The sequence below is a fragment of the Cottoperca gobio genome, chromosome 15, assembly GCF_900634415.1.
Source record: "Cottoperca gobio chromosome 15, fCotGob3.1, whole genome shotgun sequence".
Classification (NCBI taxonomy): Eukaryota; Metazoa; Chordata; class Actinopteri; order Perciformes; family Bovichtidae; genus Cottoperca; species Cottoperca gobio.
The window spans coordinates 20,349,978-20,364,402 of NC_041369.1; the positions used below are offsets into that span (position 1 = coordinate 20,349,978).

The window sequence follows — 14,425 nt, forward strand, 5'->3', positions numbered from 1 at the left end:
AACCTTTGTAGTTGGTGCAATATTTTTTAATTATTGATTGTAAAGTAACCTAAAGGTTATCCAATGGATTACTAATTACATTTTTTTTAACAACAAATAAAAAAGTATCACGTTTTGCAAAAGCTTTTATTTATACCACCATAATTGGTAATTAATTTACATTTTTTGTTTTCATTCTGTTTTACCTGCAGGTAACTACTCGGGGAAGAGAACACTCTTTTACTTCCGGTCAGGTGGCTCCCGTCACGTGACTGCCGTTAGCTTGTGTCGTGTCGTTGAGCCGAAGCCTTTGTTGTTGTTGTTGTGACGCAGTAGGAGCACATTGACCGGAACATGGAGCGGTACGGGTCGGACACCGACGGGGACGATACACCGCTGCTTCACCGAGGACACGAAGACAAAGTCCAGAAAGGTGAAACTAAAACATCTCCAGCTAACAAGCTAACAAGCTAGCTAACTAACGAGTCTCCTTCCGGGAACATGTGTCTCAAAGCTGCGCTGTTTCTCTGTTTTATCATTTAAAGCAACTTTTATTTAACGTGGAGACATTAATTATAACTTGAACTCTTTTATAATGTAATATAATGCAACACGACGGGAGAATGGCTGATGACAATGTTTACAATTACCCCCAATATCAGATGACTAATGAATGATGGCTGTTGTTGCAGGGTGCATGGTTCTGTCACCCGATGTGCATCTGAACATAAAGTATAAAATATATATATAAAGGCTTTAAATTGTATTTTCCACACCAACCTGTGTCTTTGTCACGAGTTTATGGACTCGTGTCACAAGACAGACCTAAAGTGCACCTGAGCTGTGTCATGTTTGCAGAGTAGGTGCTTTTCCACTTTAATCTGTAATAACGTTTGTAAATATTTGCACAGTGATCATGTTAATTTATTAAACATTTGCACAAGTGAACAAATAATACATTTTTAAAAATACAGAAGATAAGAAAGAAATTCCATGTTTTATTTTATTTCTCTGTATGAACATTTATTTTCTGTACAGAAAATAAATGTTCATATCATGTAATCCAACTGGTTACTGCAGCACACACACACACACACACACACACACACACACACACACACAGCATCATCTGTCAACAGGTCTCATTGTGGTTATTTCTGTCTCCCCGCAGCACCAGTATGCTGTTCATCACGCTACGGCCTGGCGCTGCTCTCCTCGTTTGGCTTCTTCGTGGTCTACTCCTTGCGGGTGAACCTCAGTGTGGCGATGGTGGACATGCTTAACAACACCCACCAATCCAGCCCCAACCACAGCAGCTCAGTGTGTCCCGCTCATGCCAACCCTCCACGGCCCAAACACAACCGCGTGGTGAGCGAGAACGGCACCACAGCTGAGTAAAATGAAGGATGACATCTGGTTGAACTGGTTTAATCCAACATAAGAGCATTTTCTTAATCAATTAAGTCCATTTTGTAACACCAGTTGAATTTGAGTGGCACCATATAACTACATGTGCTGTCTTAAAAACTCTAATTATAAGCGGTGATTAAGTGACAATAACACAGCTGGAAAAGTCAGTCAATGGATCATCTTCACAAATAGCTTTCAGTATGTAATTTCACATCTCATATCGTGTTCCTCGGCTGCGATTTAGAAACGTATTGTTGTATTAAACATAGTTGAAGCCTGAAAGAGCCCAGATGATCGCACCTCAAAATGCCCCCTTGGAAAACAAATGTTTTTCCATATTTGTGTGCTGTCCATGGAAAGAAATCAGGAGTGTGTCATCTAGTATGACTTAACATCACAAGTGTAAAGTAGGCCACCATGCTTATACAAAGCCCCCGTTTACTAGAATTGAATCTGTTGATATGTTTTTAAATGTCTTGTTTTGTCCAAAAACCCAAAGAAGTTCAGTTTAATATGATCTGAAACAGAAAAGAAGCCTGAAAACTGCATTTTCTGCCAGTTTTGCAGGATAATGACAATTAATCCAATAATTATCAAATGAGTTGGTGGTTATTTTTCTGTCGATGGGTTTGTCGACTCATCGTTGCAGCACTCGTGTGCTGGTCGCTTTGGTCACGTTAGAGAAGGACAGAACAAGATGATCGTAAAAAGAGGAACATAAAGGAGAGAAAGCATCAGACTAATGAAGACACATGCACACGTGTACATGAGCATAGTTCAACCAGGAAGACTACTCAGGAGTTAAGCTGCATCAAATATTATGACTCCTCAAGACTATCATAACTCCCCCCCCAGGCCGGTGTATACGACTGGAACTCTGAGACTCAGGGCTGGATCCTGGGCTCCTTCTTCTACGGCTACATCCTGACGCAGATCCTTGGGGGCTACCTGGCCGGCCGCTATGGACCCAAGTGGCTGATGGGCATCGGCATCCTGGGAACTGTAGTTTTTACGCTGCTCACCCCTGTGGCTGCTGACCTGGGTGCAAGCTACCTCATCGCTGTCAGGGTGCTGGAAGGGATAGGAGAGGTGACATGAAGCTTGTATTCTAAGCATCAACTGAACTGCATCCAAATATAACATTTGCATTATTTGCTTATTAAAATGTATCTCTGAGCAAACATAAGCCGGAGAGTGTTGATAACAAAATCTTTATGGGGCTAAAGAAACTAATCCAGAGGTGGTTTGCATGTACAGATACGTACTTGTACTCCTTCTGATGCTCTTGCTATGTTTGTCTTCAGGGAGTGACATTCCCTGCAATGTACACCATGTGGGCAGCGTGGGCCCCACCGCTGGAGAGGAGCCGACTGCTCACAATCTCCTACATCGGTAAGACACGAGGGGTAAGACACGAGGGGTAAGACACGAGGGGTAAGACACGAGGGGTAAGACATGAGGGGTAAGACACGAGGGGTAAGACACGAGGGGTAAGACACGAGGGGTAAGACACGAGGGGTACGACGTCCACACAAAGAACGTTTCTATTGACACAAAGCAGTGACGACGGTATGTTGTTGGATCAGCTGAACGTTTCTGGAACAGAATAGTGGGGGGAAGTTTGTTTGCTTTTGCTATTCGGCCAATTAATCAATTAGTTGATAAACAACAATTTTGATAATCAGTAAATCAAGTAACTCGATTTGTTTATCAAACAAAAATGTCAAATATTTGCTTGTTGCACTATTGGACACAAAAAGCAATGTGAAGATATTTACTGAACAATGAATGAGTCATTAAAGAAAACAATAAGCACTGATTGCATCATCTGTCACGTTATAGTTTGCACTCGTCCCTCTGTATATTCAGCGTTTGGTATTTACACTCAGACTGTGGGATACAGAAGTTTGTTTTTTCTCCCCCACCTCAGGAGCCCAGCTCGGGACGGTGATATCTCTCCCTCTGTCCGGGCAAATCTGCTTCTACCTGGACTGGACCTACGTCTTCTACGTGTTTGGTAATACACCCGGGGTGTCACTAGTGGAGGGTGGGGGTACTTTGTTACGGTCAGGATGTTCGAGTACATTCAAATCGCTTCTCTATATCTTTGGGGATTGATGAGCGACACCTGTTCACTCCTTAGCACAGTTTTCATGTTACTTTATTTTACCGTGTGAAGCATCAGCTAGAAACGTTTCAGGTGATGAAAGTGCTATCCTGATTTAGTCATCATAACAACACTTTATTGAATTAACATTATAGATTATGTTTTATGGGAATGTGCACATGATAAAATGTGTAATGAAGTCCCTGCTGGTCATGCTCTGGAAGCTCTGACGTCAAGTGGCCTCCCCATTGATGAGTCACAGACGGTGTCCTTTAACACTTATTCCACCCCAGCGCTCTCTTTAAGCCCCGGACTGTTTCCAGTGTCTGCTCCTTTGTTCCTCTTTGGTCTGTGGAAACGATGATTTAGCAAGTTGAAGAAGTAGAAGAAGATGTGCCCACAGATGGAACTTGCTTTCCTGGTACTGCAAATACTGCTGATGTACCTCATTCTATAAACCACAGATGTTAGTGTTCAGTGGACGCACACAGTGTCTTCTTCTAACGCCATCACTATCCCTGCAACTGCTGACGACGTACAGTCTTTAAAGTGTGTGTGTGTGTGTGTGTGTGTGTGTGTGTGTGTGTGTGTGTGTGTGTGTGTGTGTGTGTGTGTGTGTGTGTGTGTGTGTGTGTGTGTGTCCAGGTGCTGTTGGCCTGGTGTGGTTCGTCTTGTGGGCCTTGCTGGCCTTCGACAGTCCAAACACTCACCCACGGATCTCAGAGCAGGAGAGACTCTACATCACCAACTCACTGAAGAACGAGGTAACACCACAAACCATCACAACATTTCTTAAAGGTTTTATAGTTCATATGTGAAGTTCATTTTATTATTCACCTTATTGAACATATTTCCTGTAGAGGAAGTCATAATTAGAAATACCAATATATATATATATGTGTGTGTTATTAATATGTAATAATACAGTAGATTAGATCCTTCACTCTATTGTTGAGACAGCAGCAGAGTCATCGCCTTCATCAGATACTAATGTTACATAATCTCAGTGTATTGCAGCATTTTATTCTCTTATCTGTCCTCCTCAGCTGTTGTGTCACAACACTCGATGTGACGCTGCAGTTTATAACGACATCCAGCCGCCTCATGACTCGTGTCACCTTCATGGGACCGTCTGATGAAGTAGAATTCTTGTTTGTTACAAGTGTGTTCTGGTCACTTGCATTGTAATTAAAATAACGATTTACTTCATTTCATTCAGACTTTTCTCAGTCATGCGAGAAAAGCAACGTTTTCTTTAAGAATTCAAGGTTTAGGAAAACATATTGGTATTTATTTCTGGCCAGCAGGGGGAGAACAATGTAACACAAGAAACCAAACCACTGGTATAAACGCATTAGAGGGGAATTGGAAGTTAAACTGGCAAGAGGCTTAAAAAGTAAAACGCCCTCACAGCCTGTTGCCATTTATTCAGAGGGAATTAAGGGAAGACATCCTCTTGCTTTATTAGGATTACTTCTGTGTACATATGCATCGCAAAGTAACCAAAACACTATTTAACAGTGAATGCAATAATCAAAAACCTCCTGATCAACCTATTCTCTACTTCCTGTGTGTCCCAGCTGTCCACCTCATCGGGTGACATCCCCTGGCGAGCCATCGTGACGTCCGGAGCGCTGTGGGCCATCGTCGTGGCTCACTTCTCCTACAACTGGACCTTCTACACGCTCCTCACCCTGCTGCCAACCTACATGAACGACGTTCTGGGATTCAGCATCCAGCAGGTGAGAGACTGTCAGACGTTGTTTTAGTTCCTCTCACTATTGTAACTCTGTACACGTGTCTGATTCAACACAGTCATTTCTACTCACTGGCCATATGTATGAATATAATAACTGTAATCATACAATGCTCCTCCTGTCCACAATAGAACGGTATGCTGTCGGCTCTTCCTTACATCGGCTGTGTTGTGTTGGCTGTGCTGAGCGGGCAGCTTGCGGATCACCTGCGGGAATCGTGCCTGTACCGCACCGTCATCGTCAGAAAGTCTTTCTCCGTTGTTGGTAAGGAACGGCAGTACAGGCTGTTGCCGTCCAAACTCTCCACGTCTGCTGCTTCTCTCTCTCACTGTGTTGTTTCTGCAGGTATGATCGGGCCGGCCGTGTTCCTGGTGGCAGCAGGATACACGGGCTGTAACTACACCTTGGCCGTGACCTTCCTCACCATCTCCTCGGCTCTGGGCGGAGTGTCGGCCTCTGGCTTCAACATCAACCACCTCGACATCGCTCCTTCGTAAGAATCACCCAAATTCCATCATCAAAATAACCTCTGACTGTAAACAGTGAGTTTCTGCTCAAGATGCAGGGAACGTTTAACATTTAGAGGAAGTAATTTCACCGTCCTAATGTAGGGATTGTGCAGTAATCTTCCTCGTGTGATCAAGATGATGCTTTTGAGCCAGTTATACATCCTGAGAGTACAGGCACATGTCTTCGTATGAATACATTTGTAGACGCAGTGATCGTAGCTTAATAACTACTAACAACGTACTCCATATGTTTGTAGGTATGCTGGTATTCTCCTGGGAATCACCAACACGTTTGCCACCATTCCTGGCATGGTGGGACCAGTCATCGCCAGAGCACTCACCCAGCAAGTAAGCACCTCGTGCACAACCACACTTCATTAACCTGAACTGTCACGGAGCAGGAACAGTTCTGTGTTTCTAAAGGTCGAGACTCGAGTCCAGATTTCACTCGAGCAGCAGGTAGTCAGTGATGGTTTGTAGAGAGCTGCTGCTTGCATACTAAGAGCTCGCTGCAGTGTCCTTTACTCAACAGATCGTATCCTTACTTTGGCTTCATACTCCATGTTTGACCACACCTCAAGAATTCAAATGTCTAATTAGGATAAAATGATGAAGTAACACTGTGCTGTTCGTCCTTCAGAACACCATAGAAGAATGGCAGACGGTTTTCTACATCGCCGCCGGCATCAACGTGTTTGGAGCGGCGTTCTACACTCTGTTTGGCCAAGGGACGGTGCAGCCCTGGGCCGTCCGCACGTCCTCCTCTCACGGCGACTGAGGCGGGAGACGAGGGCCAGACTCGTCCTTCTGATGATTCTGATTCGTCAGATGGACACGTCTCAATCGTGGGCTTATTTATCGGGTAATCGGCGCAATATGTGTTCCAGCTGTGCTGATAATTCTCAAAGCGCGGCTAACTAACGGCCACAAGTACCAGCGAGGATGTTCTTTACTGTGACTCAGGAGTCTGTTGACAGACAAACCTGCAGTCACAGCAATGAACAAAGAAGATTTTAGTGAAATAAATAATTACTGGAGGCAGAGGAAACAATCACAGCATCTCCAGGAAGTGTCAGAGGAAGCGTTTATGAAGCCGAGCACTTTTGCCACCAACTGAAAAAAGGGAAAAGTCACTACATGTTATCTAAACCTTGTTTAGCATTATGTGCACCGTAGTGTATGAAAGACAAATGAACCCAATGGCGTTCCTTTGTGCTCTTCAGGTTTGCCGCCTCTCTGCGTTCAACTGTTTCTGCCTCCAGAGCACTTTGCTTTAAAGCCTCCCGAGTTATTGCCAAAGTAAAAGTCTTAAGTTCTTAAGAAGGATGTTTTCTTTCACTTGTGTCTGGACAGTTTGGACTCATATCGAAGTGCCAGTACGTGTTTAAACGGTTTGTCATCCCAAACTAGACGCACACATTTGATAACGTCTCTCGAGAGGACGTTGTGACGCACAAACACTGGTTTGGGAAATGCCTTATAGTGACTCTTTAAAATGGATTTTTAAGCTCTTTGTCTTTTATGTGATTTTAAATGGCCAATTTCTTTTTGTACAGACTTGTCTTGTGGTGCCGTTAAGGGATTTTATGTGCACAACAATATGTATTATCTTTTCAGGTTATGTCCACCAGGCACCTCTTTTAGTTTAGGTTTAACATGTGCATGTGGAAAGCCTGATATGTTCCATCTGTAACACTAAGAAGATGTTAAGCTGTTTTCTGATGAAGGGGAAAAAGGGCTTTAAAGAGGTTCCAGCCGGACGCCGTCTCATTTTACTTACAGGATTTGCACTTTCTGTGTCAATTCTCAGGTATCCGTCTCACAAGGATTGAAAAAGATGTTTTGTTTGTTGGATTGATTGATTTTACCACATGAGGAATGTGTCCTCAATCTTTAAGTGTCAACTGATTTAGATCCGATTTTTAAAAATCATGATCTGGCAGGAAGAAGTTATTTATCTTAACTTTTTCTCAGCTGATTTTAAACGTTTGCAGAGCACATGTATTAAATACTGTATGTATCGTGTCCCTGTATACATGAGGACAATAATGTAGTGGGGTTAAACAAAATGGTTTCTGTCAACAAGTAGCATTATCATCCCAATGATGCAATGCACTTGTGCCTTATTACATTATCTTAAACAAGGCGAGACAATTCAGGACTGTAGACTCGTATTCACAAAGGATTCCTTTAGTTACTGCTTTTTATTTTTCCATTTAGTGTCTTTACAGAGAAAAAGGGACTTTTGTACGCTGTGTATTCACTGTGCACACACACTGTACTGAGAGGGGAATCATTGTACCTGGAAACATTCCAGAAATAGTCTTTAATTACTGTCATGTATTGTAAATACTTCATATACAGCTCTGCTCAAATCTGTTATTGTGTTGGGTTATTATTTCATTATTGCAGTTCTAATTACTCATTTGAGTCTGTGGTGAAAAGATGCAAGAGAAGATGAAATGAAGCAACATGTAAGTCACCTCTTCAATTCATCTGGACTAATAATTACATTAAATATACATCTCCAAACAACACACTAGGAACTCCTTCATTAAATGTAATACTGCAGTAGTATCTCCTACTGAAGGAAAGACCTAACTCTACTTCCTGTTAACATGTTTAACTTTGTATATGGCACTGTAACAAAGTAACCCAGAGTGCTTCACACTAACACACACGTCTTGTAGAAGATCAGGGTTGGGAACAACACAGACCAGAGCGTTCATGGTAAGAACAATAGTTCACTCTTCACTGGGAAATGAACATCTACAACACACATTAATCCAATGTTGCGCTAAATCATCTCCACAAACAACAAAATATTACAGGTGATGTGATAACGTTACCACATCACCTGTCAGAAAGAGATTTACAGCAGCCTATAGGTTCTGACATAACATGTATCTAGGTTTATAAAAGGCCTCTTCATTGCATAAGTGCCATATGTTTACCTGGAGAGTGCGCTCGTGTGTGCCTCCCTGCAGACAGACCTGCAGACGCAGGGGGAGAGAAGTTCAGGGCATCGGGCTAATTTTAACTAGGGAGCGTCTGGAAAGGTGAGAGCTGCACCTGCTGCGCATGACGGACGCTGCTCGCTTCATTTGTTCACCACCTGAATTCAAAACCATTTCCCAGAGTCAACACCACCTGTGAAACACAGCTGAATGCAAAAATATATATCGAATATCTCGATAATATCAATTTAAATGATCCTGATGTAATGTTGCATCTTGTTGTGTGACTGTATCGCTCTCGGAAGAGAACAGTCGACAACAGAAAACACGTGTTTCGCATGTATCTCCTGTTTGTTTATGTAATCCACATAAAGGAGTACGTCTGTTTCCGGACTTGTCACACCTCACAGGCTAAAACAACGGATGCTTCCCCGGTAGCCGTGTCCTGTGATAAACTCTCTTTACAATAACTTCTCCTGGTCCCTCGTTGTGAGGCTGTAGAACAGCGGGTGCGCGCAATTACGCAACACCCCCGCCTGTCCTGTGAGCTATAACCGGATCAGCGTCTCTCCTCAGCCTCTCAGGTCCTGCACACAAACTGACACCGGCCATCTCTAAGGTACGACACAGTACATGACATTATGCATTGAGAGGGGATTTTATTATTCATGCGATCAGGGGAATGAATGAGCGTTTTTCTTTCGCGGCTCAGGCTCCAGGCAGGGTTTTGGGAATAGTGTTGTTGTTGTTGTTGTTGTTGTTGTTGTGATGCGGGAGAGAGGGCAGACGGCTGGTCCTTCATACGCATCCAGTGAGCAGGCAGAGGATGAACACGGCGGGAGGTTGACCGTTCAATCCTTCAGATATTACATTATAGCAGCTGTGCTCATTTTTACTAATTGTTCGCTGTTTTGTTTCATCTTTTGAACATTAAAGCGCACTGCGGCAGCGTTTGTCACGTTCTGCGTGAGGCACGAGTTCAACTCGCGCATGTAAATATTATCTGTCCTGAGTTCACTTGAACACGTCCGAGCAGGATCATGTGGGGACTCTTGTTACAGTTGGATTAAAGCTGCCTTTCTACTAGATTCAGTTTAAATCAAACATCACAGGGTTTATATAGAAGAAGACTTTGAAGTGCACGTGTCAGTTCCTGCTGTCCAAGTTATCCCCATAACACTCGTGCAGAGTTAACAACAGTGTTTACTTTCTCTGCATTGACCTGTGTGCAGTGCACTGCAGTGTCTGAGAAATGGCTGCTACACCATCAGTGTGGAGAGGACCTGACAAAATGGTGGATTGTGTGATTGAGGCTGTAGTAAGTCTGAAAAGAGAGCGGTGCTGCGAAACATGAGAGAGGCTTGTTTTTAATGTGACAGCAGGCTGGATGTGAAAGAGGAGAGCAGGGTTGTGGATGGATGGACGAACAGAGAGGAGGAGGAGCGTAGGGTTCTGTGACTTGGCGCAGTTCAGTGGCCATTGATACCATCCCTAATCTTCTGAGACACACCGTTTAAGAAAACAGCTATTGCCTTTCACGAGCTGTTCTCGGGTAAACATATCCAGCACCAAACAGACAATACAGTCAGCTCCTGTGTCCTTGTGCAGCATTTCAAATTCTTTCTGCGCCAGTTACTTGGAAAGTCATTAGCACTCTACTAGTTTTTTTTTTTGTTATCCCTTGTGCTGCAATGCATTTGCTCAATCTCCTGTGTGATCCTGCAAAGCTCATTCAATCCGACGGTGGTACATTGCCAGACGCTTCAGTCTCTCGAGCAGTGACAACTGTGTTTTTTCCACCATTAACATTATTTTTCTGCTCACACGAAAGCTTTTAAATGTCCAATAATCACAATAACTAGTGCACGACTTCTGCACGCTGCCCTGCCAACCACCTGTGTGTCGTACTAATTGTAATTGAACACTGGTTTCAGCTGACAGACTGCCTCGTGACTTCAGCCGGCTCCAGTCACCATGGGAAAGGAGAAACAACACATCAACATTGTCGTGATCGGCCATGTGGACTCTGGCAAGTCCACCACCACGGGCCACCTCATCTACAAGTGTGGGGGCATCGACAAGAGAACCATCGAGAAGTTTGAAAAAGAAGCCGCTGAGGTGAGGAGACGCAGAAAGCGCTCCGACCAAAAGATAAAAGCCATTCCAACCATGGACACATTACTCTCCATTACTTATTTCTCAGATGGGGAAGGGGTCGTTCAAGTACGCCTGGGTGCTGGACAAGCTGAAGGCAGAAAGGGAGCGTGGCATTACCATCGACATCTCGCTGTGGAAGTTCGAAACCAGCAAGTACTATGTGACCATCATCGACGCCCCGGGTCACAGGGACTTCATCAAGAACATGATCACCGGGACCTCCCAGGTGTGTAACATGAGGAGGCTCTGTGTGCGTTACACGTTGTGTGGCACAGCTGCGCTCCTTCCCTCAGATAGATTAACCATTGACTCTCATCGATAGTGACTTGCAGACATCAAGTCACTTCCCCCCCCCCCCCCCCCAGATACATTGATGAACATATTTAATATTTAAGTCATCCTGTCTCAAGTCACAAGTGTTTAACCTCTAAGTTCACCGAGTTCATTCATCAGGTTCCTGTCGGACAGTAAAAGTTGTTCATATTGTTGTAAACTTAAATCCTAAAGTAATGAGCGCAATGATCAAAGCTGCTGCGGTGCTAACTGTACCAACGCTTTCTCTTCTGCGTCTTCAGGCTGATTGTGCCGTGCTGATTGTGGCGGCTGGCGTGGGAGAGTTCGAGGCCGGTATCTCCAAGAATGGACAGACCCGCGAGCACGCCCTCCTGGCCTACACTCTGGGAGTAAAGCAGCTCATTGTGGGCATCAACAAGATGGACTCCACCGAGCCAAACTACAGCCAGAAGCGCTACGAGGAAATTGTGAAGGAAGTGAGCACCTACATCAAGAAGATCGGCTACAATCCGGACACCGTTGCCTTTGTGCCCATTTCCGGCTGGAATGGAGACAACATGCTTGAGCCCAGCCCGAACGTAAGTGGAACACGTAGAATAGTGATGCAAACGCTGTGAGAATTAATTAGACGTACGCAGCCTTGAATTTGAATACCAATTTGTACGGCCGGTGCCAGGGATGGGAAACTGTAGCTGAAAGAGGAAACCGGTCGATGTGACCGTCGGTCCGAATCAGAGCAGCTAAAGAGTTTGAGTAATCCTTTCCCCTTTCAATTACCATAGAAGTGCCCTTGTGTCTAGGTATTTACAGCAGCTCTATGTAACTATTGCTCAACAGGGAGCACTGTGGCAGTAGCACAGCTATAGAAGAGCCATAATATCACACGGCAGGATGTACTGTAGCACAATCCCAGAGCATTTCATTGAGCAAGTTACAGTCGACATTAGTCACCTAAAAATGTTCTGCAGCTAAAACTTGACAATCAGCTGCTCTCTTCTACTATAACCATAAGCTTAAAACCTCTTCAATAATTGTATAAAATGTATAATATAGAACATTATCTTCTTGTCTCTAGATGACATGGTTTAAGGGGTGGAAGATCAGTAGGAAAGATGGCAATGCATCAGGGACCACACTACTGGAGGCTCTGGATGCCATCCAGTCCCCCAGCCGTCCAACAGACAAACCTCTACGTCTGCCGCTGCAGGATGTCTACAAGATAGGAGGCATGTAGCGCACTGGTTAAGAAATGGATCTGAGAGCTGTGGGATTAGGGGATAGACTCTCGAAATAAATGAAACGCCTCTTGGTCAGAGGGTTCAAATAGACTTTTTCTTTCCAGAGTAGGTCAGAACTACCTTTATGTTGACTTCAATGTCTTTCATTGAACGCTCTCTGCTGAACTCCTTCCCAGGTATTGGTACAGTGCCTGTAGGCCGCGTGGAGACGGGCATACTCAAGCCTGGCATGGTGGTGACCTTTGCCCCCGTCAACGTGACTACCGAGGTGAAGTCTGTGGAGATGCACCATGAGGCGCTGAACGAGGCCCTCCCCGGCGACAACGTGGGCTTCAACGTCAAGAATGTGTCCGTTAAGGATATTCGCCGTGGCAACGTGGCTGGCGACAGCAAGAACGACCCGCCGCAGGAAGCAGCCAACTTCACTGCTCAGGTAAGACATGGCAAAGGATCCATTTATAGAACTTAAACGTGATTAAATCGACTCTCGCTTGAGACAGAACTATTTATAGGAGTATTTTGTTATAAAGTCTTATTTTGAGTTCAAATCTTACTTCAGCGCCGACGACAGTTTGATCATCACAAACTTCTAGCACACAACACACTCAGACTGAATCACAGCATCTGTCACCGAACAAGCCGACGAGCTCTGCAGTGAACCTCTTTGACAGTTAAATTCTGTTAACAGACCATTCATGTTGTCTCTCTGCTTCGTAGGTGATCATCCTGAACCACCCGGGCCAGATCAGTGCAGGTTATGCTCCTGTGCTGGACTGTCACACTGCTCACATCGCCTGCAAGTTTGCGGAGCTCAAGGAAAAGATTGATCGCCGCTCTGGCAAGAAGCTGGAGGACAACCCCAAGTTCCTCAAGTCTGGAGATGCTGCCATTGTGGATATGATTCCAGGCAAGCCAATGTGCGTTGAGAGCTTCTCCGAGTACCCGCCACTTGGTAAGTTCAGCGGTAGAAGATTTAAAGAATTTCAGCAGCTTCCCAACACACTTTCTCCACCCGTCAAAAGGCTTTGTGACGCATTAAAGTATCTTTACTCCTCTTCACCTCTCAGGTCGCTTTGCGGTGCGTGACATGCGTCAGACTGTGGCCGTCGGCGTGATCAAGGCCGTGGAGAAGAAGCTCTCTTCCACTGGTAAAGTTACCAAGTCCGCCCAGAAGGCCCAGAGGACCAAATGAATGTTGTGCATCTCTGCCGACCCCAAGGTCTCCCAGGGCAGGACATCGGTCATCCAAATGCATTCTTCAATTGGCTGCTTCAACTTAATAATCAAAGACTGGTTAATCATCACAATGCATCGGAAAAGCATTCGAAGGAAAGAAAAACATTTAGATTTTAAGTCCTTTAGGCGACACTCCTGACTCCATTTCAGTGGTTAGATTATTATTTACAATGTAATAAACGGATAGTTTAAATGTGCACGGTCCATTTGGTTCATGGCAATATTGACCTGTGATATTGAACATTTAGAGGCACTGAAACGTTCCGCAGGCACCGGTCTCTTTACATGGTACATGTTGTCTTGCTTTTGGTGTTTTCTTTCTCAACTACATGGTGCTCTGTAGGAGCAAGATGTTAAAGCTACATTCTTCCGAGTAGTAGATAAGTAGAACGTTGTGATTGTTGTGTTAAGCTATAAAAAGCACTTAAAACAAATGGGTCGAAATGTGTCCTTCCCGAGGGACACCGAGTACACCACCTGTTCAGTCTTCAAGCACTTTGATTGGCGTTTTGCTAACTTTGCACTTGCACTGGAGAAGCTTCAATTGGCACAAGCTACTGCACCTTACTGTAAGATGGCATGAGCCTCTTTGCAACATTAAACATGTTTCAACCAGAATGTTGAGCTGTGGTCTTCAGTCATTTATTTCTGAGTGTCGCAAAGAAGTGACTTAAACGTTCCTTTAAGTCTGACTGAAATCAGAGCATTCTTACATTACACACTTCTGTCCAAAAGATGGTGCTATTGGTGTAAGAATAAAATAGGAATTTAAGTTTCAAAC

General features: G+C 44.3%; 2 protein-coding genes across 3 annotated transcripts; both read left to right on the forward strand.

Moving 5' to 3' along the window:
• Nucleotides 1-224: 224 nt before the first annotated feature.
• On the forward strand, nucleotides 225-8,142 carry slc17a5 (solute carrier family 17 member 5). 2 transcript variants are annotated; one of them, XR_003833511.1, is made up of 11 exons: nucleotides 225-412; nucleotides 1,151-1,347; nucleotides 2,245-2,478; nucleotides 2,694-2,781; nucleotides 3,320-3,406; nucleotides 4,142-4,260; nucleotides 5,077-5,238; nucleotides 5,385-5,517; nucleotides 5,599-5,795; nucleotides 6,020-6,110; nucleotides 6,403-6,448. XR_003833511.1 is itself a non-coding variant. In XM_029449589.1 (11 exons), exons 1-11 carry the CDS (start codon nucleotides 334-336, stop codon nucleotides 6,538-6,540), a joined length of 1,476 nt encoding a protein of 491 aa, XP_029305449.1. In that variant the 5' UTR covers nucleotides 227-333; the 3' UTR covers nucleotides 6,541-8,142. The 2 variants fall into 2 exon arrangements, 1 of the variants encoding a protein (XP_029305449.1); XM_029449589.1 differs by having other exon boundaries at nucleotides 227-412; nucleotides 5,599-5,746; nucleotides 6,403-8,142.
• Nucleotides 8,143-9,171: 1,029 nt separating this feature from the next.
• Nucleotides 9,172-14,262, forward strand: eef1a1a (eukaryotic translation elongation factor 1 alpha 1a). Its single transcript, XM_029449590.1, has 8 exons — nucleotides 9,172-9,338; nucleotides 10,654-10,837; nucleotides 10,923-11,102; nucleotides 11,452-11,748; nucleotides 12,246-12,396; nucleotides 12,585-12,841; nucleotides 13,126-13,360; nucleotides 13,476-14,262. Exons 2-8 carry the CDS (start codon nucleotides 10,694-10,696, stop codon nucleotides 13,598-13,600), a joined length of 1,389 nt encoding a protein of 462 aa, XP_029305450.1. The 5' UTR covers nucleotides 9,172-9,338; nucleotides 10,654-10,693; the 3' UTR covers nucleotides 13,601-14,262.
• Nucleotides 14,263-14,425: the final 163 nt, after the last annotated feature.